General features: G+C 35.0%; 1 protein-coding gene across 1 annotated transcript in view; it reads right to left on the reverse strand.

The window, feature by feature from the left end:
* Positions 1-9,313, reverse strand: part of phf21ab (PHD finger protein 21Ab) — a 36,556-nt gene extending 27,243 nt beyond the window's left edge. The window contains 3 exon segments of the mRNA XM_076077566.1: positions 3,371-3,460; positions 3,758-3,809; positions 9,275-9,313. Of these exon segments, the coding sequence (XP_075933681.1) occupies positions 3,371-3,460; positions 3,758-3,799 (132 nt within the window). The 5' untranslated portion in view covers positions 3,800-3,809; positions 9,275-9,313.
* Between the last annotated feature and the right edge of the window lie 16,527 nt (positions 9,314-25,840).

Raw genomic sequence — 25,840 nt, forward strand, 5'->3', positions numbered from 1 at the left:
CGGAGAAACCTGGCGGGGGGTGATTGGGAGGAACGGCTTGCCCGATCTGAACCCGAATGGTGTTTCGTTATTGGACTTCTGTGCTTGCCACGGTTTGGCCATAACGAACACTATGTTCGAACATAAGGTGGCTCATAAGTGTACCTGGTACCAGAACACCGTAGGCCGGAGATCAATGATCGACTTTGTAATCGTATCATTTGATTTGCGGCCGTATGTTTTGGACACTCGGGTGAAGAGAGGAGCAGAGCTGTCAACTGATCACCACCTGGTGGTGAGTTGGATCAGATGGCAGGGGAACCGGTTGGAAAGACCCGGTAAACCCAAACGTGTAGTGAGGGTAAACTGGGAACGTCTGGCGGAGGACCCTGTCCGGGAGGTCTTTAACTCCCACCTCCGGAAGAACTTCTCACACATCCCGAGGGAGGTTGGGGACACGGAATCCGAGTGGACCATGTTCAAAGCCTCTATTGTGGACGCGGCCGCTAGGAGCTGTGGCCGGAAGGTCATCGGTGCCTGTCGTGGCGGCAACCCGAGAACCCGGTGGTGGACACCGGAGGTGAGGGAAGCCGTCAAGCTGAAGAAGGAGACCTTCAAGGCCTGGTTGGCCCAGGGGTCTCCTGAAGCAGCTGACAGGTATCGGCAGGCCAGAAGGGCTGCAGCTGCGGTGGTCGCGAATGCTAAAACTCGGGCATGGGAGGAGTTCGGGGAGGCCATGGAGAAGGACTTTCGGTTGGCCTCAAGGAGGTTCTGGCAAACCATCCGACGGCTCAGGAAGGGAAAGCAGGGCTTACCCCAGGCTGTTCTCAGCAGGGGGGGGGGAACTGCTAACCCGGACGGAGGACATCGTCGGGCGGTGGAAAGAGCACTTTGAGGAACTCCTAAACCCGACCAACATGTCCTCTGCAGAGGAGGCAGCGCCTGAGGACCTAGGGGGAGGCTCACCCATATCCCTGGCAGAGGTCGCTGAGGTAGTTAAAAAGCTCCTTGGTGGCAAGGCGCCGGGGGTGGATGAGATCCGCCCTGAGATGCTGAAGGCGCTGGACATAGTTGGGCTGTCCTGGCTGACACGCCTCTTCAATGTCGCATGGGGGTCGGGATCAGTGCCCATGGAATGGCAGACCGGGGTGGTGGTTCCCATCTTCAAAAAGGGGGACCGGAGAGTGTGCTCGAATTACCGGGGTATCACACTACTCAGCCTCCCGGGGAAGGCTTATGCCAGGGTGCTGGAAAGGAGGCTCCGACCGCTTGTCGAACCTCAGATTCAAGAGGAGCAGTGCGGATTCCGTCCCGGCCGTGAAACAGTGGACCAGCTCTTTACCCTCGCAAGACTACTGGAGGGGCTCTGGGAGTTTGCCCAACCAGTCTACATGTGCTTTGTGGACTTGGAGAAGGCTTTCGACCGGGTCCCTCGGGGGATCTTGTGGGGGGTGCTGCGGGAGTATGGGGTGCCGGACCCGTTACAACGGGCGATCCGGTCTCTGTACGACTGCAGTAGGAGCTGTGTCCGCATTCTCGGCAATAAGTCAGACACGTTCCCGGTGGGTGTTGGCCTCCGCCAGGGCTGCCCTTTGTCACCGGTCCTGTTCGTGATTTTCATGGACAGGATATCTAGGCGCAGCCTGGGGGCGGAGAACGTCAGTTTCGGGGGTCTCGGGATCGCCTCTCTGCTATTTGCAGATGATGTGGTCCTGTTAGCCTCCTCGGATCGTGACCTCCAGCATTCACTGGGACGGTTTGCAGCCGAGTGTGAAGCGGCGGGGATGAGAGTTAGCACCTCCAAATCTGAGGCCATGGTGCTCTGCCGGAAACCGGTGGATTGCTCCCTCCAGGTGGGGACGGAGTGCCTACCTCAAGCGAAGGAGTTCAAGTATCTCGGGGTCTTGTTCACGAGTGAGGGTAAGATGGAGCGGGAGATCGACAGACGGATCGGTGCAGCTGCAGCAGTAAAGCAGGCGCTGCACCGGACCGTCTTGGTGAAGAGGGAGCTGAGCCGGAAGGCAAAGCTCTCAATTTACCACTCGGTCTACGTTCCTACCCTCACCTATGGTCACGAACTCTGGGTCGTGACCGAAAGGACAAGGTCGCGGCTACAAGCGGCCGAAATGAGTTTCCTCCGTAGGGTGGCCGGGCTCAGCCTTAGAGATAGGGTAAGGAGCTCGGTCATCAGGAGGGAGCTTGGAGTCGAGCCGCTACTCCTTCGCGTCGAAAGGAGTCAGCTGAGGTGGTTCGGGCATCTAATTAGGATGCCTCCTGGACGCCTCCCACTGGGAGGCGATTAAACAATTACAATGTTTAATCACGATTAATCTCATTGTTATGCACAAAGTTCAATAATGAATTCTAAAGTAGTGTATTGTGCACTTTTATTTTAAAGTCCTGCTGTATGAACAACAGGTCAATAACATTTGGTGTAAACACTTTAAACACATCAGGTTGTTGTTAGCAGCAGTATTCCCTTTACACAGCAGCAGTTATAACACAGTTATAATGATTCTGATCATAGATATTCAGCCGGTGTTCACAACTTTATCTTCATGTGTGTAAGAGATGATATTTAAATATACTTCTTGAAAACTGCAAACCTATCTACGTCATGTTTTTATGTTTGTTAAATTCTCAGTAGTGATACTAAATGATGCTTATTATACATATTACAAACAAAACACTTTAAAAACTCTAAAACAATAATTTAAATGAATCATTTATTTTTTGCTTTTTTTGGTATTGTGGTCAGACACATATGCAACGCTGATTACCGTAATATGTGTGGTATTTGTTATAAATGTACGTTGGTACATAGAGGGTGATAAGAAGCTGTACATGGAGGGACTTAGGACCCAGGGGAGTGTAGGTGAAGGAAACAGGAAGAGACGCCACACAAACAGCTGTTCACCGCTCGCTGCTGGTTCTTGTGTTAAAAATGTCGTTTAATAATAATTTTTTTAAAAACTGCGTTAACGCGCGATAAAATAATTGTCAGCGTTAATTAATGAATGCATTAACGAGATAATAACGCGTTAACTTGCCCAGCACTAATTGTGTGTAAACACAAGCTTCAGTAGAGCTTCTTAATTCTGAACTAAACGTTCTTCTTCATGCGTTTTACGTTCTTTAAATATTCAGTATAAAGTTTATATAAACTCAGAGACCTACAGTGTTAATTTAGTCAATAAAAACTATAAATAAATGTGTTTTCAAATAACACGCAGTAATATTGATGAACAATGAGCAGAATAAAAACAATCTCTGTTCATGTTCTTTCAGTAAAAAGAGGTGAAATATAAAACACAAGAGGAAGAAGTAAAAGTAAACAACAACAGAAAGCAGCTGACTGAGCTGTGACACTAAAGGAGGACTTCAGGAGTACCTGATGGATCTGGATCTCCACCTTCAGGGCCTCCTGTAACATCTGGAGCTCCATCATTGATCCAGTCAGTCTGTCAGCTGATCGATCAGCCTACACACACACACACACACACACACACACACACACACACACACACACACACACACACACACACACACACACACACACACACACACGCACAGAGACACACACAGAGAGACACACACAGAGACACACACACAGAGACACACACACAGAGACACACACACACACACACACACAGAGACACATGTACACACAGAGAGACACACAGACACACAGAGAGACACGCACACATATGTTATTAATACGTCATGAAAGGACGTTTATTACAGATTGATTATTAATGAGTCATAAAGAGATGTTTACCTGAACACCGTCTCCAGTAGGAAAACCATCCAACTGAAGCATTAAAGTGCCGCTGAAAGAAAAACACTAAAACACTTCAGACTTCAACTAAAACACTCTTCAACTAAAACACTCTAGACTTCAACTAAAACACTCTTCAACTAAAGCACCTTCACATAACAGCTGGTTAATAGAGATCTTAAATCATATAAAACTTGAAAAGATCAGATTCTCACTCAGAGACTCCAGTGAATCCTTCGAAGAGACCTGGAAACCTTTCATGAACTATTTGAACGATGCTGCGATCCAAAAAGTGAACTAGCAGACGCCCCCCACCCCCCCCCCCCCTCCCTTTTCTTTTCCTTTTGTAGTTTATTTATTTTTGTTATTTTTAGTTTTCTTTGTCTTAGTTTCTGTTTATTTGTATTTGTTGTTGTTGTTACTGTGGTTGTCGTTCTGGGGATCTTTTGTCTCTGGTTGAATCGATCTTTATACCATACCTCCTCAGAGTGATGTTTGTTTGTTTGTTGGTTGAATTTGTAGTTTCTGTATTCAGTGGCAGTTTGTCACAGTTACACGACCTCCAAGAGACTCGCAACTGAATGCAATATCCTGTATATCACAACTTTTTTGGGGGTAGTCCTGTTCTACTTCTGTCTAAAGTATTTGCAAAATCAATAAAAAGATTTGAAAATAAATTATTAAACAAGATGAATTAATTATACAGATAAACTTAATCATGCTAACTTTACTTAATTATTAAACCACATTAAATAAAACGTATTCTTATTGAAACAAGTGACTTTAAATATTATATATATATTAGTGCTGGGCAAGTTAACGAGTTATTATTGCGTTAACGCATTAATTAATTAACGCCGACAATTATGTTATTGCGCGTTAACGCATTTTATTTGTAAAGTGCGTTGCTCACTGGCAGCGGTGGAGGAAGTCTTGACTACGTTGATGCAGCGTGTGGGAGAAGTAGAGATAAACTAAAGCAACACAAGCTAACAGAGAAGTGGAGACAAACTGCAGGTTAGTGTTGGTCTGAGGAACGTTCTCAAGGTGCGTTCACGTCGCGTTTGGTGTGAACGCAGCTTTAGGATTTCAACGAATGACGTCACGTATGAGCCTCAAGACGCACCGTCACCAGAAGAACACACGAGTTGTGTTAAAGGAGAGGACGACTAAAGCGACGGCGTTACAACGAGCAGCAGCTGCTGCTCTCACTGGAGACTACTGGACATCCCTGGGTCACCTTCATCACCTCTGAGTTACAGCATTATAGTGATGAAGAGTAGAGCTGGGTCACCTTCATCACCTCTGAGTTACAGCATCATAGTGATGAAGAGTAGAGCTGCATTCACATGCTCTGACTGTCATGAAGACACAACACACACATGTAGATGAAACGTGCTGAAACATGTTGTTCCTGTTGCACAGCAGTGGAACGTTTCACACACACTCACACACTGAGCACAGATAGTGAAGAGATAGAACTGCTGCTGTGTGAAGAGAACACTGCTGCTAACAACAACCTGATGTGTTTAAAGTGTTTACACCAAATGTTATTCACCTTTAGTTCATAGAGCAGCACTTTAAAATAAAAGTGCACAATACACTACTTTATAATTCATTATTGGACTTTGCCATAACAATGAGATTAATCACGATTAAACATTGTAATCGTTGCCCAGCACTAATATATATATATTATAATTAGGTTTGCCGACTGCGTCTTAATAAAGTTTATATTTCTGAAAACTTTCAACTAATAAACAAAATGTGTCTTTATTTCATAATATTTATAATTAAAGTACTTTTACTGAACTATCTCCTCCGCGAATCGCCACCTTAACGTGGTGGAGGAGTTTGAGTGGCTCAGTGATCCTGGGAGCTATGTTGTTGGTCGGGTCTCCCAAGGCAAACAGGTCTCGGGGGAGAGCCCAGACTAAGAGCGGTTCAAACGACCCTAATGATAAGCAGCCCACGGACTTTAGCCACCTCGCCCGGACCAGGGAAACCGGGGCACCCTCCCGGAGCCAGACCCAGGAGGGGAGCTCGTCGGCGAGCGTCTGGTGGCCGGGCCTTCGCCCATGGGGCCCGGTCGGGCTCAGCCCGAATAAACAGCATGGAGCAGCCACCCTGTGGACCCACCACCCGCAGGGACAAGCATCGGGGTCGGGTGCAATGCAGACCGGGCGGCGGGTCAGGCGGGAGGCCTGGGCGAGCCGATCGCCGGCAGCATAGACTAGCTCTAGGGACGTGGAACGTCACCTCGCTAGCGTGGAAAGAGCCAGAGCTGGTGCAGGAGGTGGAGTGATACCAGCTAGATATAGTTGGACTCACCTCCACACACAGCGCTGGCTCTGGAACCAAGCTCCTGGAGAGAGGTTGGACTTTGTCCTTTTCCGGAGTTGCACAGGGTGAGAGGCGCCGGGCGGGAGTGGGGATACTCACGAGCCCCCGGCCGCTGTGTTGGAGTTCTCCCCGGAGAACGAGAGGGTCGCCTCCATGCGCCTACGGGTTGCGGGGAGCAAGGCTCTGACTGTGGTTTGTGCTTACGCACCAAACAGCAGTTCAGAGTATCCGGCCTTCTTGGAGTCGGTGGGAGGGGTCCTGGAAAGGGCGCCACCTACCGACTCCATAGTTCTCCTGGGGGACTTCAACGCTCACGTGGGCAATGACGGAGAAACCTGGCGGGGGGTGATTGGGAGGAACGGCTTGCCCGATCTGAACCCGAATGGTGTTTCGTTATTGGACTTCTGTGCTTGCCACGGTTTGGCCATAACGAACACCATGTTCGAACATAAGGTGGCTCATAAGTGTACCTGGTACCAGAACACCTTAGGCCGGAGATCAATGATCGACTTTGTAATCGTATCATTTGATTTGCGGCCCTATGTCTTGGACACTCGGGTGAAGAGAGGAGCAGAGCTGTCAACTGATCACCACCTGGTGGTGAGTTGGATCAGATGGCAGGGGAACTGGTTGGAAAGACCCGGCAAGCTTGGGGACATGGAATCCGAATGGACCATGTTCAAAGCCTCTATTGTGGACGCGGCCGCTAGGAGCTGTGGCCGGAAGGTCATCAGTGCCTGTCGTGGCGGCAACCCGAGAACCCGGTGGTGGACACCGGAGGTGAGGGAAGCCGTCAAGCTGAAGAAGGAGACCTTCAAGGCCTGGTTGGCCCTGGGGTCTCCCGAAGCAGCTGACAGGTACCGGCAGGCCAGAAGGGCTGCAGCTGCGGTGGTCGCGAATGCTAAAACTCGGGCATGGGAGGAGTTCTGGGAGGCCATGGAGAAGGACTTTCGGTTGGCCTCAAGGAGGTTCTGGCAAACCATCCGACGGCTCAGGAAGGGAAAGCAGGGCTTACCCCAGGCTGTTCTCAGCAGGGGGGGGGGGGGGGCCTGCTGACCCGGACAGAGGACATCGTCGGGCGGTGGAAAGAGCACTTTGAGGAACTCCTAAACCCGACCAACATGTCCTCTGCAGAGGAGGCAGCGCCTGAAGATCTAGGGGGAGGCTCACCCATATCCCTGTCAGAGGCCGCTGAGGTAGTCAAAAAGCTCCTTGGTGGCAAGGCGCCGGGGGTGGATGAGATCCGCCCTGAGATGCTGAAAGCGCTGGACATAGTTGGGCTGTCCTGGCTGACACGCCTCTTCAATGTCGCATGGGGGTCGGGATCAGTGCCCATGGACCGGGGTGGTGGTTCCCATTTTCAAAAAGGGGGACCGGAGAGTGTGCTCGAATTACCGGGGTATCACACTACTCAGCCTCCCGGGGAAGGCTTATGCCAGGGTGCTGGAAAGGAGGCTCCGACCGTTTGTCGAACCTCAGATTCAAGAGGAGCAATGCGGATTCCATCCCGGCCGTGAAACAGTGGACCAGCTCTTTACCCTCGCAAGACTACTGGAGGGGTTCTGGGAGTTTGCCCAACCAATCTACATGTGCTTTGTGGACTTGGAAAAGGCTTTCGACCAGGTCCCTCGGGGGTTCTTGTGGGGGGTGCTGCGGGAGTATGGGGTGCCGGACCCATTACAACGGGCGATCCGGTCTCTGTACGACTGCAGTAGGAGCTGTGTCCGCATTCTCGGCAATAAGTCAGACACGTTCCCGGTGGGTGTTGGCCTCCGCCAGGGCTGCCCTTTGTCTCCGGTCCTGTTCGTGACTTTCATGGACAGGATATCTAGGCGCAGCCTGGGGGTGGAGAACGTCAGGTTCGGGGGTCTCGGGATCGCCTCTCTGCTGTTTGCAGATGATGTGGTCCTGTTAGTCTCCTCGGATCGTGACCTCCAGCATTCACTGGGGCGGTTTGCAGCCGAGTGTGAAGCGGCGGGGATGAGAGTTAGCACCTCCAAATCTGAGGCCATGGTGCTCTGCCGGAAACCGGTGGATTGCTCCCTCCAGGTGGGGATGGAGTGCCTACCTCAAGTGAAGGAGTTCAAGTATCTCGGGGTCTTGTTCACGAGTGAGGGTAAGATGGAGCGGGAGATGGACAGGCGGATCGGTGCGGCTGCAGCAGTAAAGCAGGTGCTGCACCGGACCGTCTTGGTGAAGAGGGAGCTGAGCCGGAAGGCAAAGCTCTCAATTTACCACTCGGTCTACGTTCCTACCCTCACCTATGGTCACGAACTCTGGGTCGTGACCGAAAGGACAAGGTCACGGCTACAAGCGGCCGAAATGAGCTTCCTCCGTAGGGTGGCCGGGCTCAGCCTTAGAGATAGGGTAAGGAGCTCGGTCATCAGGAGGGAGCTTGGAGTCGAGCCGCTACTCCTTCGCGTCGAAAGGAGTCAGCTGAGGTGGTTCGGGCATCTAATTAGGATGCCTCCTGGATGCCTCCCACTGGAGGTTTTCCAGGCACGTCCAACTGGGAAGAGACCCCGGGGAAGACCCAGAACACGCTGGAGGGATTACATCTCCCAGCTGGCCTGGGAACGCCTTGGGATTCCCCAGAATGAGCTGGAACATGTTGCCGGTGAGAGGGAAGTCTGGGTCAGCCTGCTTGGCCTGTTGCCATCGTGACCCGACCCCGGATAAGCTTTATTATATTAAAAACATTCTTTAATATTTTCATGACTGACTGAACATTATTATTAACTTTGAAAACATTATTTATAACTTTTTAAAGTAAAAAAGTAAAAGCTCCTTTAAAAGTGTAATATTACATTATTCTGTTTACATCACTAACAAATACATATTAGAGCATTTTAATGTTACAGCTCATCAACATGGAGCCAATTACAGATACTTTGTGTACTAATACATAGATTAGTAGTAAAGTACTGCTTCATATATCATATGAGATGTGCAATACTTAAATAAATACACTTCCACTGATTATTATTTTCATGATTAATATTTACACATTTTATCTTAAAAAATTGTTAAAGAAGAAGAAATGTAACTTTATTCTTATATTAAAATAAAGGATGTGTCAGGATTATATCTCATATTATTATCACTTTATTACATGTAATTCTAGTTTCTTGATGTTATTACATAATTAATGATAATGTTAATGAGTTGACTCACCACCTGGCTGTGGGACTGACTCCACCCCTCTGTGCTGCCCTGTCAAACACAACAAACACCGTTACAAACTCATTCTGTGATCAATAACAAATGTAACAACTAATGTAACAACTAATGTAACAACTAATGTAACAACTAATGTAATAACAAATGTAACAACTAATGTAATAACAAATGTAACTAATGTAATAACTAATGTAACAACTAATGTAATAACTAATGTAACAACTAATGTAACAACTAATGTAACAACTAATGTAATAACTAATGTAACAACTAATGTAATAACTAATGTAACAACTAATGTAATATCTAGTGTAACAACTAATGTAACAACTAATGTAACAACTAATGTAACAACTAATGTAATAACTAATGTAACAACTTATGTAATATCTAGTGTAACAACTAATGTAATCACAAATGTAACAACTAATGTAACAACTAATGTAATAACAAATGTAACAACTAATGCAATAACAAATGTAACAACAAATGTAATATCTAACGTAACAACTAATGTAACAACTAATGTAACAACTAATGTAATAACTAATGTAACAACTAATGTAACAACTAATGTAACAACTAATGTAAAAACTCATAATAACTCCTATTAAAGATGATAAACATAAACTCATCTCCAGCTTTTCTTCACATTGAGTCGGTTTCTGTACTAAACATTAATAACACCAAACAAACTATAAATCACAAGTTTATGATGAAGAAAATAGAACAAAGTCTCCTTTCAACTCACTCAGTCTTCTTAGTTAAACTGTTATTTACATCACATTACATTACATTACAGTCATTTAGCAGACGCTTTTATCCAAAGCGACTTACAATTCAGAGTCTATCACATTTCTACACCGTAGGCACAACTACGGGAGCAATTTGGGGTTAAGTGTCATTTTTATTATTTCATTCTATATATTGTAGGGATATATATTTCTATGTGGCTCCTGAATCTAACGTGAAGAAGCGTTTATCAGGGGCCACGTTTGGCCCACGGGCCGCTGTTTGATCCCACCTGACTTATAGGTGGAAAGTAACGAAGTCTCTTTACTCAAGTGCTACATCTTACTCATGTCTCAAGACAGTGGTACTTCAATTAAGTATTTCCTACTTTTACTTCACTTCACTTTAATGTTTAATTGTTGTACTTTTTAATCCAATATTAGTAGTGGAAATATTAGTACTTTGCTCATTTCAAAGCATCATAAGCTCATTGATACTTTACTAAAGTTAAAACTACTAAAGAGTATATGAAGTACTCAGACTTTAACTACCAATGTTATTCTTTAGTACTTTTTTTTGTTAAAATTATAGTGCAAGCAGTTAAAGTACAGAAGTATTATCATCTTTGTGTAGTTATAGTATCAACAGTTAAAGTCCAGAAGTATTATCATCTTAGTGTAGTTATAGTATCTACAGTTAAAGTACAGAAGTATTATCATCTTAGTCTAGTTATAGTATCTACAGTTAAAGTACAGAAGTATTATCATCTTTGTGTAGTTATAGTATCTACAGTTAAAGTACAGAAGTATTATCATCTTAGTGTAGTTATAGTATCAACAGTTAAAGTACAGAAGTATTATCATCTTAGTGTAGTTATAGTATCTACAGTTAAAGTACAGAAGTATTATCATCTTAGTGTAGTTATAGTATCAACAGTTAAAGTACAGAAGTATTATCATCTTTGTGTAGTTATAGTATCTACAGTTAAAGTACAGAAGAATTATCATCTTTGTGTAGTTATAGTATCTAGTTAAAGTACAGAAGTATTATCATCTTAGTGTAGTTATAGTATCTACAGTTAAAGTACAGAAGTATTATCATCTTTGTGTAGTTATAATATCAACAGTTAAAGTACAGAAGTATTATCATCTTTGTGTAGTTATAGTATCAACAGTTAAAGTATAGAAGTATTATCATCTTTGTGTAGTTATAGTATCAACAGTTAAAGTACAGAAGTATTATCATCTTTGTGTAGTTATAGTATCAACAGTTAAAGTATAGAAGTATTATCATCTTTGTGTAGTTATAGTATCAACAGTTAAAGTACAGAAGTATTATCATCTTAGTGTAGTTATAGTATCTACAGTTAAAGTACAGAAGTATTATCATCTTAGTGTAGTTATAGTATCAACAGTTAAAGTACAGAAGTATTATCATCTTAGTCTAGTTATAGTATCTACAGTTAAAGTACAGAAGTATTATCATCTTTGTGTAGTTATAGTATTAACAGTTAAAGTACAGAAGTATTATCATCTTTGTGTAGTTATAGTATCAACAGTTAAAGTACAGAAGTATTATCATCTTAGTCTAGTTATAGTATCTACAGTTAAAGTACAGAAGTATTATCATCTTTGTGTAGTTATAGTATCTACAGTTAAAGTACAGAAGTATTATCATCTTTGTGTAGTTATAGTATCAACAGTTAAAGTACAGAAGTATTATCATCTTAGTGTAGTTATAGTATCTACAGTTAAAGTACAGAAGTATTATCATCTTAGTGTAGTTATAGTATCAACAGTTAAAGTACAGAAGTATTATCATCTTTGTGTAGTTATAGTATCAACAGTTAAAGTACAGAAGTATTATCATCTTAGTGTAGTTATAGTATCTACAGTTAAAGTACAGAAGTATTATCATCTTAGTGTAGTTATAGTATCTACAGTTAAAGTACAGAAGTATTATCATCTTTGTGTAGTTATAGTATCAACAGTTAAAGTACAGAAGTATTATCATCTTTGTGTAGTTATAGTATCTACAGTTAAAGTACAGAAGTATTATCATCTTTGTGTAGTTATAGTATCTACAGTTAAAGTACAGAAGTATTATCATCTTTGTGTAGTTATAGTATCAACAGTTAAAGTACAGAAGTATTATCATCTTTGTGTAGTTATAGTATCAACAGTTAAAGTACAGAAGTATTATCATCTTTGTGTAGTTATAGTATCAACAGTTAAAGTACAGAAGTATTATCATCTTTGTGTAGTTATAGTATCTACAGTTAAAGTACAGAAGTATTATCATCTTAGTGTAGTTATAGTATCAACAGTTAAAGTACAGAAGTATTATCATCTTAGTGTAGTTATAGTATCTAGTTAAAGTCCAGAAGTATTATCATCTTAGTGTAGTTATAGTATCTACAGTTAAAGTACAGAAGTATTATCATCTTTGTGTAGTTATAGTATCTACAGTTAAAGTACAGAAGTATTATCATCTTTGTGTAGTTATAGTATCTACAGTTAAAGTACAGAAGTATTATCATCTTTGTGTAGTTATAGTATCAACAGTTAAAGTACAGAAGTATTATCATCTTAGTCTAGTTATAGTATCTACAGTTAAAGTACAGAAGTATTATCATCTTTGTGTAGTTATAGTATCTACAGTTAAAGTACAGAAGTATTATCATCTTTGTGTAGTTATAGTATCAACAGTTAAAGTACAGAAGTATTATCATCTTAGTGTAGTTATAGTATCTACAGTTAAAGTACAGAAGTATTATCATCTTAGTGTAGTTATAGTATCTACAGTTAAAGTACAGAAGTATTATCATCTTTGTGTAGTTATAGTATCAACAGTTAAAGTACAGAAGTATTATCATCTTAGTCTAGTTATAGTATCTACAGTTAAAGTACAGAAGTATTATCATCTTTGTGTAGTTATAGTATCTACAGTTAAAGTACAGAAGTATTATCATCTTAGTGTAGTTATAGTATCAACAGTTAAAGTACAGAAGTATTATCATCTTTGTGTAGTTATAGTATCTACAGTTAAAGTACAGAAGTATTATCATCTTAGTGTAGTTATAGTATCTACAGTTAAAGTACAGAAGTATTATCATCTTTGTGTAGTTATAGTATCAACAGTTAAAGTACAGAAGTATTATCATCTTTGTGTAGTTATAGTATCAACAGTTAAAGTACAGAAGTATTATCATCTTTGTGTAGTTATAGTATCAACAGTTAAAGTACAGAAGTATTATCATCTTTGTGTAGTTATAGTATCAACAGTTAAAGTACAGAAGTATTATCATCTTAGTGTAGTTATAGTATCAACAGTTAAAGTACAGAAGTATTATCATCTTAGTGTAGTTATAGTATCTACAGTTAAAGTACAGAAGAATTATCATCTTTGTGTAGTTATAGTATCTAGTTAAAGTACAGAAGTATTATCATCTTAGTGTAGTTATAGTATCTACAGTTAAAGTACAGAAGTATTATCATCTTTGTGTAGTTATAATATCAACAGTTAAAGTACAGAAGTATTATCATCTTTGTGTAGTTATAGTATCAACAGTTAAAGTACAGAAGTATTATCATCTTTGTGTAGTTATAGTATCAACAGTTAAAGTATAGAAGTATTATCATCTTTGTGTAGTTATAGTATCAACAGTTAAAGTACAGAAGTATTATCATCTTTGTGTAGTTATAGTATCTACAGTTAAAGTACAGAAGTATTATCATCTTAGTGTAGTTATAGTATCTACAGTTAAAGTACAGAAGAATTATCATCTTTGTGTAGTTATAGTATCTACAGTTAAAGTACAGAAGTATTATCATCTTAGTGTAGTTATAGTATCTACAGTTAAAGTACAGAAGTATTATCATCTTTGTGTAGTTATAATATCAACAGTTAAAGTACAGAAGTATTATCATCTTTGTGTAGTTATAGTATCAACAGTTAAAGTATAGAAGTATTATCATCTTTGTGTAGTTATAGTATCAACAGTTAAAGTACAGAAGTATTATCATCTTTGTGTAGTTATAGTATCAGTTAAAGTACAGAAGAATTATCATCTTTGTGTAGTTATAGTATCTAGTTAAAGTACAGAAGTATTATCATCTTTGTGTAGTTATAGTATCTACAGTTAAAGTACAGAAGTATTATCATCTTTGTGTAGTTATAATATCAACAGTTAAAGTACAGAAGTATTATCATCTTTGTGTAGTTATAGTATCAACAGTTAAAGTATAGAAGTATTATCATCTTTGTGTAGTTATAATATCAACAGTTAAAGTACAGAAGTATTATCATCTTTGTGTAGTTATAGTATCTACAGTTAAAGTATAGAAGAATTATCATCTTTGTGTAGTTATAGTATCAACAGTTAAAGTACAGAAGTATTATCATCTTTGTGTAGTTATAGTATCTAGTTAAAGTCCAGAAGTATTATCATCTTAGTGTAGTTATAGTATCTACAGTTAAAGTACAGAAGTATTATCATCTTTGTGTAGTTATAGTATCTAGTTAAAGTCCAGAAGTATTATCATCTTAGTGTAGTTATAGTATCTACAGTTAAAGTACAGAAATATTATCATCTTAGTGTAGTTATAGTATCTACAGTTAAAGTACAGAAGTATTATCATCTTTGTGTAGTTATAGTATCTAGTTAAAGTCCAGAAGTATTATCATCTTAGTGTAGTTATAGTATCTACAGTTAAAGTACAGAAGTATTATCATCTTAGTCTAGTTATAGTATCTACAGTTAAAGTACAGAAGTATTATCATCTTAGTGTAGTTATAGTATCTACAGTTAAAGTACAGAAGTATTATCATCTTTGTGTAGTTATAGTATCAACAGTTAAAGTACAGAAGTATTATCATCTTTGTGTAGTTATAGTATCTACAGTTAAAGTATAGAAGTATTATCATCTTAGTGTAGTTATAGTATCAACAGTTAAAGTACATAAGTATTATCATCTTAGTGTAGTTATAGTATCAACAGTTAAAGTACAGAAGTATTATCATCTTAGTGTAGTTATAGTATCAACAGTTAAAGTACAGAAGTATTATCATCTTAGTGTAGTTATAGTATCAACAGTTAAAGTACAGAAGTATTATCATCTTAGTGTAGTTATAGTATCAACAGTTAAAGTACAGAAGTATTATCATCTTAGTGTAGTTATAGTATCAACAGTTAAAGTACAGAAGTATTATCATCTTTGTGTAGTTATAGTATCAACAGTTAAAGTATAGAAGTATTATCATCTTTGTGTAGTTATAGTATCAACAGTTAAAGTACAGAAGTATTATCATCTTTGTGTAGTTATAGTATCAACAGTTAAAGTACAGAAGTATTATCATCTTAGTGTAGTTATAGTATCAGTTAAAGTACAGAAGAATTATCATCTTTGTGTAGTTATAGTATCTACAGTTAAAGTACAGAAGTATTATCATCTTTGTGTAGTTATAGTATCTACAGTTAAAGTACAGAAGTATTATCATCTTTGTGTAGTTATAGTATCTAGTTAAAGTACAGAAGTATTATCATCTTTGTGTAGTTATAATATCAACAGTTAAAGTACAGAAGTATTATCATCTTTGTGTAGTTATAGTATCTACAGTTAAAGTACAGAAGTATTATCATCTTTGTGTAGTTATAGTATCTAGTTAAAGTACAGAAGTATTATCATCTTTGTGTAGTTATAATATCAACAGTTAAAGTACAGAAGTATTATCATCTTAGTGTAGTTATAGTATCAACAGTTAAAGTACAGAAGTATTATCATCTTTGTGTAGTTATAGTATCAACAGTTAAAGTATAGAAGTATTATCATCTTTGTGTAGTTATAATATCAACAGTTAAAGTACAGAAGTATTATCATCTTTGTGTAGTTATAGTATCTACAGTTAAAGTATAGAAGAATTATCATCTTTGTGTAGTTATAGTATCAACAGTTAAAGTACAGAAGTATTATCATCTTTGTGTAGTTATAGTATCTAGTTAAAGTCCAGAAGTATTATCATCTTAGTGTAGTTATAGTATCTACAGTTAAAGTACAGAAGTATTATCATCTTAGTCTAGTTATAGTATCTACAGTTAAAGTACAGAAGTATTATCATCTTAGTGTAGTTATAGTATCTACAGTTAAAGTACAGAAGTATTATCATCTTTGTGTAGTTATAGTATCAACAGTTAAAGTACAGAAGTATTATCATCTTTGTGTAGTTATAGTATCAACAGTTAAAGTACAGAAGTATTATCATCTTAGTGTAGTTATAGTATCAGTTAAAGTACAGAAGAATTATCATCTTTGTGTAGTTATAGTATCTAGTTAAAGTACAGAAGTATTATCATCTTTGTGTAGTTATAGTATCTACAGTTAAAGTACAGAAGTATTATCATCTTTGTGTAGTTATAGTATCTAGTTAAAGTACAGAAGTATTATCATCTTTGTGTAGTTATAGTATCAACAGTTAAAGTATAGAAGTATTATCATCTTTGTGTAGTTATAATATCAACAGTTAAAGTACAGAAGTATTATCATCTTTGTGTAGTTATAGTATCTACAGTTAAAGTATAGAAGAATTATCATCTTTGTGTAGTTATAGTATCTACAGTTAAAGTACAGAAGTATTATCATCTTAGTCTAGTTATAGTATCTACAGTTAAAGTACAGAAGTATTATCATCTTTGTGTAGTTATAGTATCTAGTTAAAGTCCAGAAGTATTATCATCTTAGTGTAGTTATAGTATCTACAGTTAAAGTACAGAAGTATTATCATCTTAGTGTAGTTATAGTATCTACAGTTAAAGTACAGAAGTATTATCATCTTTGTGTAGTTATAGTATCAACAGTTAAAGTACAGAAGTATTATCATCTTTGTGTAGTTATAGTATCAACAGTTAAAGTACAGAAGTATTATCATCTTAGTGTAGTTATAGTATCTACAGTTAAAGTACAGAAGTATTATCATCTTAGTGTAGTTATAGTATCTACAGTTAAAGTATAGAAGTATTATCATCTTTGTGTAGTTATAGTATCAACAGTTAAAGTACAGAAGTATTATCATCTTAGTGTAGTTATAGTATCTACAGTTAAAGTACAGAAGTATTATCATCTTTGTGTAGTTATAGTATCAACAGTTAAAGTACAGAAGTATTATCATCTTTGTGTAGTTATAGTATCAACAGTTAAAGTACAGAAGTATTATCATCTTAGTGTAGTTATAGTATCTACAGTTAAAGTACAGAAGTATTATCATCTTTGTGTAGTTATAGTATCTACAGTTAAAGTATAGAAGTATTATCATCTTAGTGTAGTTATAGTATCAACAGTTAAAGTACATAAGTATTATCATCTTAGTGTAGTTATAGTATCAACAGTTAAAGTACAGAAGTATTATCATCTTAGTGTAGTTATAGTATCAACAGTTAAAGTACAGAAGTATTATCATCTTAGTGTAGTTATAGTATCAACAGTTAAAGTATAGAAGTATTATCATCTTTGTGTAGTTATAGTATCAACAGTTAAAGTACAGAAGTATTATCATCTTAGTGTAGTTATAGTATCTACAGTTAAAGTACAGAAGCATTATCATCTTTGTGTAGTTATAGTATCAACAGTTAAAGTACAGAAGTATTATCATCTTTGTGTAGTTATAGTATCAACAGTTAAAGTACAGAAGTATTATCATCTTTGTGTAGTTATAGTATCAACAGTTAAAGTATAGAAGTATTATCATCTTTGTGTAGTTATAGTATCAACAGTTAAAGTACAGAAGTATTATCATCTTTGTGTAGTTATAGTATCAACAGTTAAAGTACAGAAGTATTATCATCTTTGTGTAGTTATAGTATTAACAGTTAAAGTACAGAAGTATTATCATCTTTGTGTAGTTATAGTATCAACAGTTAAAGTACAGAAGTATTATCATCTTTGTGTAGTTATAGTATCTACAGTTAAAGTACAGAAGTATTATCATCTTTGTGTAGTTATAGTATCTACAGTTAAAGTACAGAAGTATTATCATCTTTGTGTAGTTATAGTATCAACAGTTAAAGTACAGAAGTATTATCATCTTTGTGTAGTTATAGTATCAACAGTTAAAGTACAGAAGTATTATCATCTTTGTGTAGTTATAGTATCAACAGTTAAAGTATAGAAGTATTATCATCTTTGTGTAGTTATAGTATCAACAGTTAAAGTACAGAAGTATTATCATCTTTGTGTAGTTATAGTATCAACAGTTAAAGTACAGAAGTATTATCATCTTTGTGTAGTTATAGTATCTACAGTTAAAGTACAGAAGTATTATCATCTTTGTGTAGTTATAGTATCTACAGTTAAAGTATAGAAGTATTATCATCTTAGTGTAGTTATAGTATCAACAGTTAAAGTACATAAGTATTATCGTCTTAGTGTAGTTATAGTATCAACAGTTAAAGTACAGAAGTATTATCATCTTTGTGTAGTTATAGTATCAACAGTTAAAGTACAGAAGTATTGTCATCTTTGTGTAGTTATAGTATCTACAGTTAAAGTATAGAAGTATTATCATCTTTGTGTAGTTATAGTATCAGTTAAAGTACAGAAGAATTATCATCTTTGTGTAGTTATAGTATCTACAGTTAAAGTACAGAAGTATTATCATCTTAGTGTAGTTATAGTATCAACAGTTAAAGTATAGAAGTATTATCATCTTTGTGTAGTTATAGTATCTACAGTTAAAGTATAGAAGTATTATCATCTTAGTGTAGTTATAGTATCAACAGTTAAAGTACAGAAGTATTATCATCTTAGTGTAGTTATAGTATCAACAGTTAAAGTACAGAAGTATTTTGATCTTTGTGTAGTTATAGTATCAACAGTTAAAGTACAGAAGTATTTTGATCTTTGTGTAGTTATAGTATCTACAGTTAAAGTACAGAAGTATTTTGATCTTTGTGTAGTTATAGTATCAACAGTTAAAGTACAGAAGTATTTTGATCTTTGTGTAGTTATAGTATCTACAGTTAAAGTACAGAAGTATTTTGATCTTTGTGTAGTTATAGTATCTACAGTTAAAGTACAGAAGTATTTTGATCTTTGTGTAGTTATAGTATCAACAGTTAAAGTACAGAAGTATTTTGATCTTTGTGTAGTTATAGTATCAACAGTTAAAGTACAGAAGTATTTTGATCTTTGTGTAGTTATAGTATCTACAGTTAAAGTACAGAAGTATTTTGATCTTTGTGTAGTTATAGTATCTACAGTTAAAGTACAGAAGTATTTTGATCTTTGTGTAGTTATAGTATCAACAGTTAAAGTACAGAAGTATTTTGATCTTTGTGTAGTTATAGTATCTACAGTTAAAGTACAGAAGTATTTTGATCTTTGTGTAGTTATAGTATCTACAGTTAAAGTACAGAAGTATTTTGATCTTTGTGTAGTTATAGTATCAACAGTTAAAGTACAGAAGTATTATCATCTTAGTGTAGTTATAGTATCAACAGTTAAAGTACAGAAGTATTTTGATCTTTGTGTAGTTATAGTATCAACAGTTAAAGTACAGAAGTATTTTGATCTTTGTGTAGTTATAGTATCTACAGTTAAAGTACAGAAGTATTTTGATCTTTGTGTAGTTATAGTATCAACAGTTAAAGTACAGAAGTATTTTGATCTTTGTGTAGTTATAGTATCAACAGTTAAAGTACAGAAGTATTATCATCTTAGTGTAGTTATAGTATCAACAGTTAAAGTACAGAAGTATTTTGATCTTTGTGTAGTTATAGTATCTACAGTTAAAGTACAGAAGTATTTTGATCTTTGTGTAGTTATAGTATCAACAGTTAAAGTACAGAAGTATTATCATCTTAGTGTAGTTATAGTATCAACAGTTAAAGTACAGAAGTATTTTGATCTTTGTGTAGTTATAGTATCTACAGTTAAAGTACAGAAGTATTATCATCTTAGTGTAGTTATAGTATCAACAGTTAAAGTACAGAAGTATTATCATCTTTGTGTAGTTATAGTATCTACAGTTAAAGTATAGAAGTATTATCATCTTAGTGTAGTTATAGTATCAACAGTTAAAGTACAGAAGTATTATCATCTTAGTGTAGTTATAGTATCAACAGTTAAAGTACAGAAGTATTATCATCTTAGTGTAGTTATAGTATCAACAGTTAAAGTACATAAGTATTATCATCTTTGTGTAGTTATAGTATCAACAGTTAAAGTATAGAAGTATTATCATCTTTGTGTAGTTATAGTATCAACAGTTAAAGTACAGAAGTATTATCATCTTAGTGTAGTTATAGTATCAACAGTTAAAGTACAGAAGTATTATCATCTTTGTGTAGTTATAGTATCAACAGTTAAAGTACAGAAGTATTATCATCTCAGTGTAGTTATAGTATCAACAGTTAAAGTACAGAAGTATTATCATCTTTGTGTAGTTATAGTATCAACAGTTAAAGTATAGAAGTATTATCATCTTTATGTAGTTATAGTATCTACAGTTAAAGTACAGAAGTATTATCATCTTTGTGTAGTTATAGTATCTACAGTTAAAGTATAGAAGTATTATCATCTTAGTGTAGTTATAGTATCAACAGTTAAAGTACAGAAGTATTATCATCTTTGTGTAGTTATAGTATCAACAGTTAAAGTATAGAAGTATTATCATCTTTGTGTAGTTATAGTATCTACAGTTAAAGTACAGAAGTATTATCATCTTTGTGTAGTTATAGTATCTACAGTTAAAGTATAGAAGTATTATCATCTTAGTGTAGTTATAGTATCAACAGTTAAAGTACAGAAGTATTATCATCTTTGTGTAGTTATAGTATCAACAGTTAAAGTACAGAAGTATTATCATCTTTGTGTAGTTATAGTATCAACAGTTAAAGTATAGAAGTATTATCATCTTTATGTAGTTATAGTATCTACAGTTAAAGTACAGAAGTATTATCATCTTTGTGTAGTTATAGTATCTACAGTTAAAGTATAGAAGTATTATCATCTTAGTGTAGTTATAGTATCAACAGTTAAAGTATAGAAGTATTATCATCTTTATGTAGTTATAGTATCAACAGTTAAAGTATAGAAGTATTATCATCTTTATGTAGTTATAGTATCTACAGTTAAAGTACAGAAGTATTATCATCTTTGTGTAGTTATAGTATCAACAGTTAAAGTATAGAAGTATTATCATCTTTGTGTAGTTATAGTATCAACAGTTAAAGTACAGAAGTATTATCATCTTTGTGTAGTTATAGTATCAACAGTTAAAGTACAGAAGTATTATCATCTTTGTGTAGTTATAGTATTAACAGTTAAAGTACAGAAGTATTATCATCTTTGTGTAGTTATAGTATCAACAGTTAAAGTACAGAAGTATTATCATCTTTGTGTAGTTATAGTATCTACAGTTAAAGTACAGAAGTATTATCATCTTTGTGTAGTTATAGTATCTACAGTTAAAGTACAGAAGTATTATCATCTTTGTGTAGTTATAGTATCAACAGTTAAAGTACAGAAGTATTATCATCTTTGTGTAGTTATAGTATCAACAGTTAAAGTACAGAAGTATTATCATCTTTGTGTAGTTATAGTATCAACAGTTAAAGTATAGAAGTATTATCATCTTTGTGTAGTTATAGTATCAACAGTTAAAGTACAGAAGTATTATCATCTTTGTGTAGTTATAGTATCAACAGTTAAAGTACAGAAGTATTATCATCTTTGTGTAGTTATAGTATCTACAGTTAAAGTACAGAAGTATTATCATCTTTGTGTAGTTATAGTATCTACAGTTAAAGTATAGAAGTATTATCATCTTAGTGTAGTTATAGTATCAACAGTTAAAGTACATAAGTATTATCGTCTTAGTGTAGTTATAGTATCAACAGTTAAAGTACAGAAGTATTATCATCTTTGTGTAGTTATAGTATCAACAGTTAAAGTACAGAAGTATTGTCATCTTTGTGTAGTTATAGTATCTACAGTTAAAGTATAGAAGTATTATCATCTTTGTGTAGTTATAGTATCAGTTAAAGTACAGAAGAATTATCATCTTTGTGTAGTTATAGTATCTACAGTTAAAGTACAGAAGTATTATCATCTTAGTGTAGTTATAGTATCAACAGTTAAAGTATAGAAGTATTATCATCTTTGTGTAGTTATAGTATCTACAGTTAAAGTATAGAAGTATTATCATCTTAGTGTAGTTATAGTATCAACAGTTAAAGTACAGAAGTATTATCATCTTAGTGTAGTTATAGTATCAACAGTTAAAGTACAGAAGTATTTTGATCTTTGTGTAGTTATAGTATCAACAGTTAAAGTACAGAAGTATTATCATCTTAGTGTAGTTATAGTATCAACAGTTAAAGTACAGAAGTATTTTGATCTTTGTGTAGTTATAGTATCAACAGTTAAAGTACAGAAGTATTTTGATCTTTGTGTAGTTATAGTATCAACAGTTAAAGTACAGAAGTATTATCATCTTAGTGTAGTTATAGTATCAACAGTTAAAGTACAGAAGTATTTTGATCTTTGTGTAGTTATAGTATCTACAGTTAAAGTACAGAAGTATTTTGATCTTTGTGTAGTTATAGTATCAACAGTTAAAGTACAGAAGTATTATCATCTTAGTGTAGTTATAGTATCAACAGTTAAAGTACAGAAGTATTTTGATCTTTGTGTAGTTATAGTATCAACAGTTAAAGTACAGAAGTATTTTGATCTTTGTGTAGTTATAGTATCAACAGTTAAAGTACAGAAGTATTTTGATCTTTGTGTAGTTATAGTATCAACAGTTAAAGTACAGAAGTATTATCATCTTAGTGTAGTTATAGTATCAACAGTTAAAGTACAGAAGTATTTTGATCTTTGTGTAGTTATAGTATCTACAGTTAAAGTACAGAAGTATTTTGATCTTTGTGTAGTTATAGTATCAACAGTTAAAGTACAGAAGTATTTTGATCTTTGTGTAGTTATAGTATCAACAGTTAAAGTACAGAAGTATTATCATCTTAGTGTAGTTATAGTATCAACAGTTAAAGTACAGAAGTATTTTGATCTTTGTGTAGTTATAGTATCTACAGTTAAAGTACAGAAGTATTTTGATCTTTGTGTAGTTATAGTATCAACAGTTAAAGTACAGAAGTATTATCATCTTAGTGTAGTTATAGTATCAACAGTTAAAGTACAGAAGTATTTTGATCTTTGTGTAGTTATAGTATCTACAGTTAAAGTACAGAAGTATTATCATCTTAGTGTAGTTATAGTATCAACAGTTAAAGTACAGAAGTATTATCATCTTTGTGTAGTTATAGTATCTACAGTTAAAGTACAGAAGTATTATCATCTTAGTGTAGTTATAGTATCAACAGTTAAAGTACATAAGTATTATCATCTTTGTGTAGTTATAGTATCAACAGTTAAAGTATAGAAGTATTATCATCTTTGTGTAGTTATAGTATCAACAGTTAAAGTACAGAAGTATTATCATCTTAGTGTAGTTATAGTATCAACAGTTAAAGTACAGAAGTATTATCATCTTTGTGTAGTTATAGTATCAACAGTTAAAGTACAGAAGTATTATCATCTCAGTGTAGTTATAGTATCAACAGTTAAAGTACAGAAGTATTATCATCTTTGTGTAGTTATAGTATCAACAGTTAAAGTATAGAAGTATTATCATCTTTATGTAGTTATAGTATCTACAGTTAAAGTACAGAAGTATTATCATCTTTGTGTAGTTATAGTATCTACAGTTAAAGTATAGAAGTATTATCATCTTAGTGTAGTTATAGTATCAACAGTTAAAGTACAGAAGTATTATCATCTTTGTGTAGTTATAGTATCAACAGTTAAAGTATAGAAGTATTATCATCTTTGTGTAGTTATAGTATCTACAGTTAAAGTACAGAAGTATTATCATCTTTGTGTAGTTATAGTATCTACAGTTAAAGTATAGAAGTATTATCATCTTAGTGTAGTTATAGTATCAACAGTTAAAGTACAGAAGTATTATCATCTTTGTGTAGTTATAGTATCAACAGTTAAAGTACAGAAGTATTTTGATCTTTGTGTAGTTATAGTATCAACAGTTAAAGTACAGAAGTATTATCATCTTAGTGTAGTTATAGTATCAACAGTTAAAGTACAGAAGTATTTTGATCTTTGTGTAGTTATAGTATCTACAGTTAAAGTACAGAAGTATTTTGATCTTTGTGTAGTTATAGTATCAACAGTTAAAGTACAGAAGTATTTTGATCTTTGTGTAGTTATAGTATCAACAGTTAAAGTACAGAAGTATTATCATCTTAGTGTAGTTATAGTATCAACAGTTAAAGTACAGAAGTATTTTGATCTTTGTGTAGTTATAGTATCTACAGTTAAAGTACAGAAGTATTTTGATCTTTGTGTAGTTATAGTATCAACAGTTAAAGTACAGAAGTATTATCATCTTAGTGTAGTTATAGTATCAACAGTTAAAGTACAGAAGTATTTTGATCTTTGTGTAGTTATAGTATCTACAGTTAAAGTACAGAAGTATTATCATCTTAGTGTAGTTATAGTATCAACAGTTAAAGTACAGAAGTATTATCATCTTTGTGTAGTTATAGTATCTACAGTTAAAGTACAGAAGTATTATCATCTTAGTGTAGTTATAGTATCAACAGTTAAAGTACATAAGTATTATCATCTTTGTGTAGTTATAGTATCAACAGTTAAAGTATAGAAGTATTATCATCTTTGTGTAGTTATAGTATCAACAGTTAAAGTACAGAAGTATTATCATCTTAGTGTAGTTATAGTATCAACAGTTAAAGTACAGAAGTATTATCATCTTTGTGTAGTTATAGTATCAACAGTTAAAGTACAGAAGTATTATCATCTCAGTGTAGTTATAGTATCAACAGTTAAAGTACAGAAGTATTATCATCTTTGTGTAGTTATAGTATCAACAGTTAAAGTATAGAAGTATTATCATCTTTATGTAGTTATAGTATCTACAGTTAAAGTACAGAAGTATTATCATCTTTGTGTAGTTATAGTATCTACAGTTAAAGTATAGAAGTATTATCATCTTAGTGTAGTTATAGTATCAACAGTTAAAGTACAGAAGTATTATCATCTTTGTGTAGTTATAGTATCAACAGTTAAAGTATAGAAGTATTATCATCTTTGTGTAGTTATAGTATCTACAGTTAAAGTACAGAAGTATTATCATCTTTGTGTAGTTATAGTATCTACAGTTAAAGTATAGAAGTATTATCATCTTAGTGTAGTTATAGTATCAACAGTTAAAGTACAGAAGTATTATCATCTTTGTGTAGTTATAGTATCAACAGTTAAAGTACAGAAGTATTATCATCTTTGTGTAGTTATAGTATCAACAGTTAAAGTATAGAAGTATTATCATCTTTATGTAGTTATAGTATCTACAGTTAAAGTACAGAAGTATTATCATCTTTGTGTAGTTATAGTATCTACAGTTAAAGTATAGAAGTATTATCATCTTAGTGTAGTTATAGTATCAACAGTTAAAGTATAGAAGTATTATCATCTTTATGTAGTTATAGTATCTACAGTTAAAGTACAGAAGTATTATCATCTTTGTGTAGTTATATTATCAACAGTTAAAGTACAGAAGTATTATCATCTTTGTGTAGTTATAGTATCTACAGTTAAAGTATAGAAGTATTATCATCTTTGTGTAGTTATAGTATCTACAGTTAAAGTACAGAAGTATTATCATCTTTGTGTAGTTATAGTATCTACAGTTAAAGTACAGAAGTATTATCATCTTTGTGTAGTTATAGTATCGACAGTTAAA

Source organism: Anarhichas minor, unplaced genomic scaffold, assembly GCF_050575085.1.
Source record: "Anarhichas minor isolate MPS153535 unplaced genomic scaffold, ASM5057508v1 ptg000061l, whole genome shotgun sequence".
NCBI classification, from domain to species: Eukaryota; Metazoa; Chordata; class Actinopteri; order Perciformes; family Anarhichadidae; genus Anarhichas; species Anarhichas minor.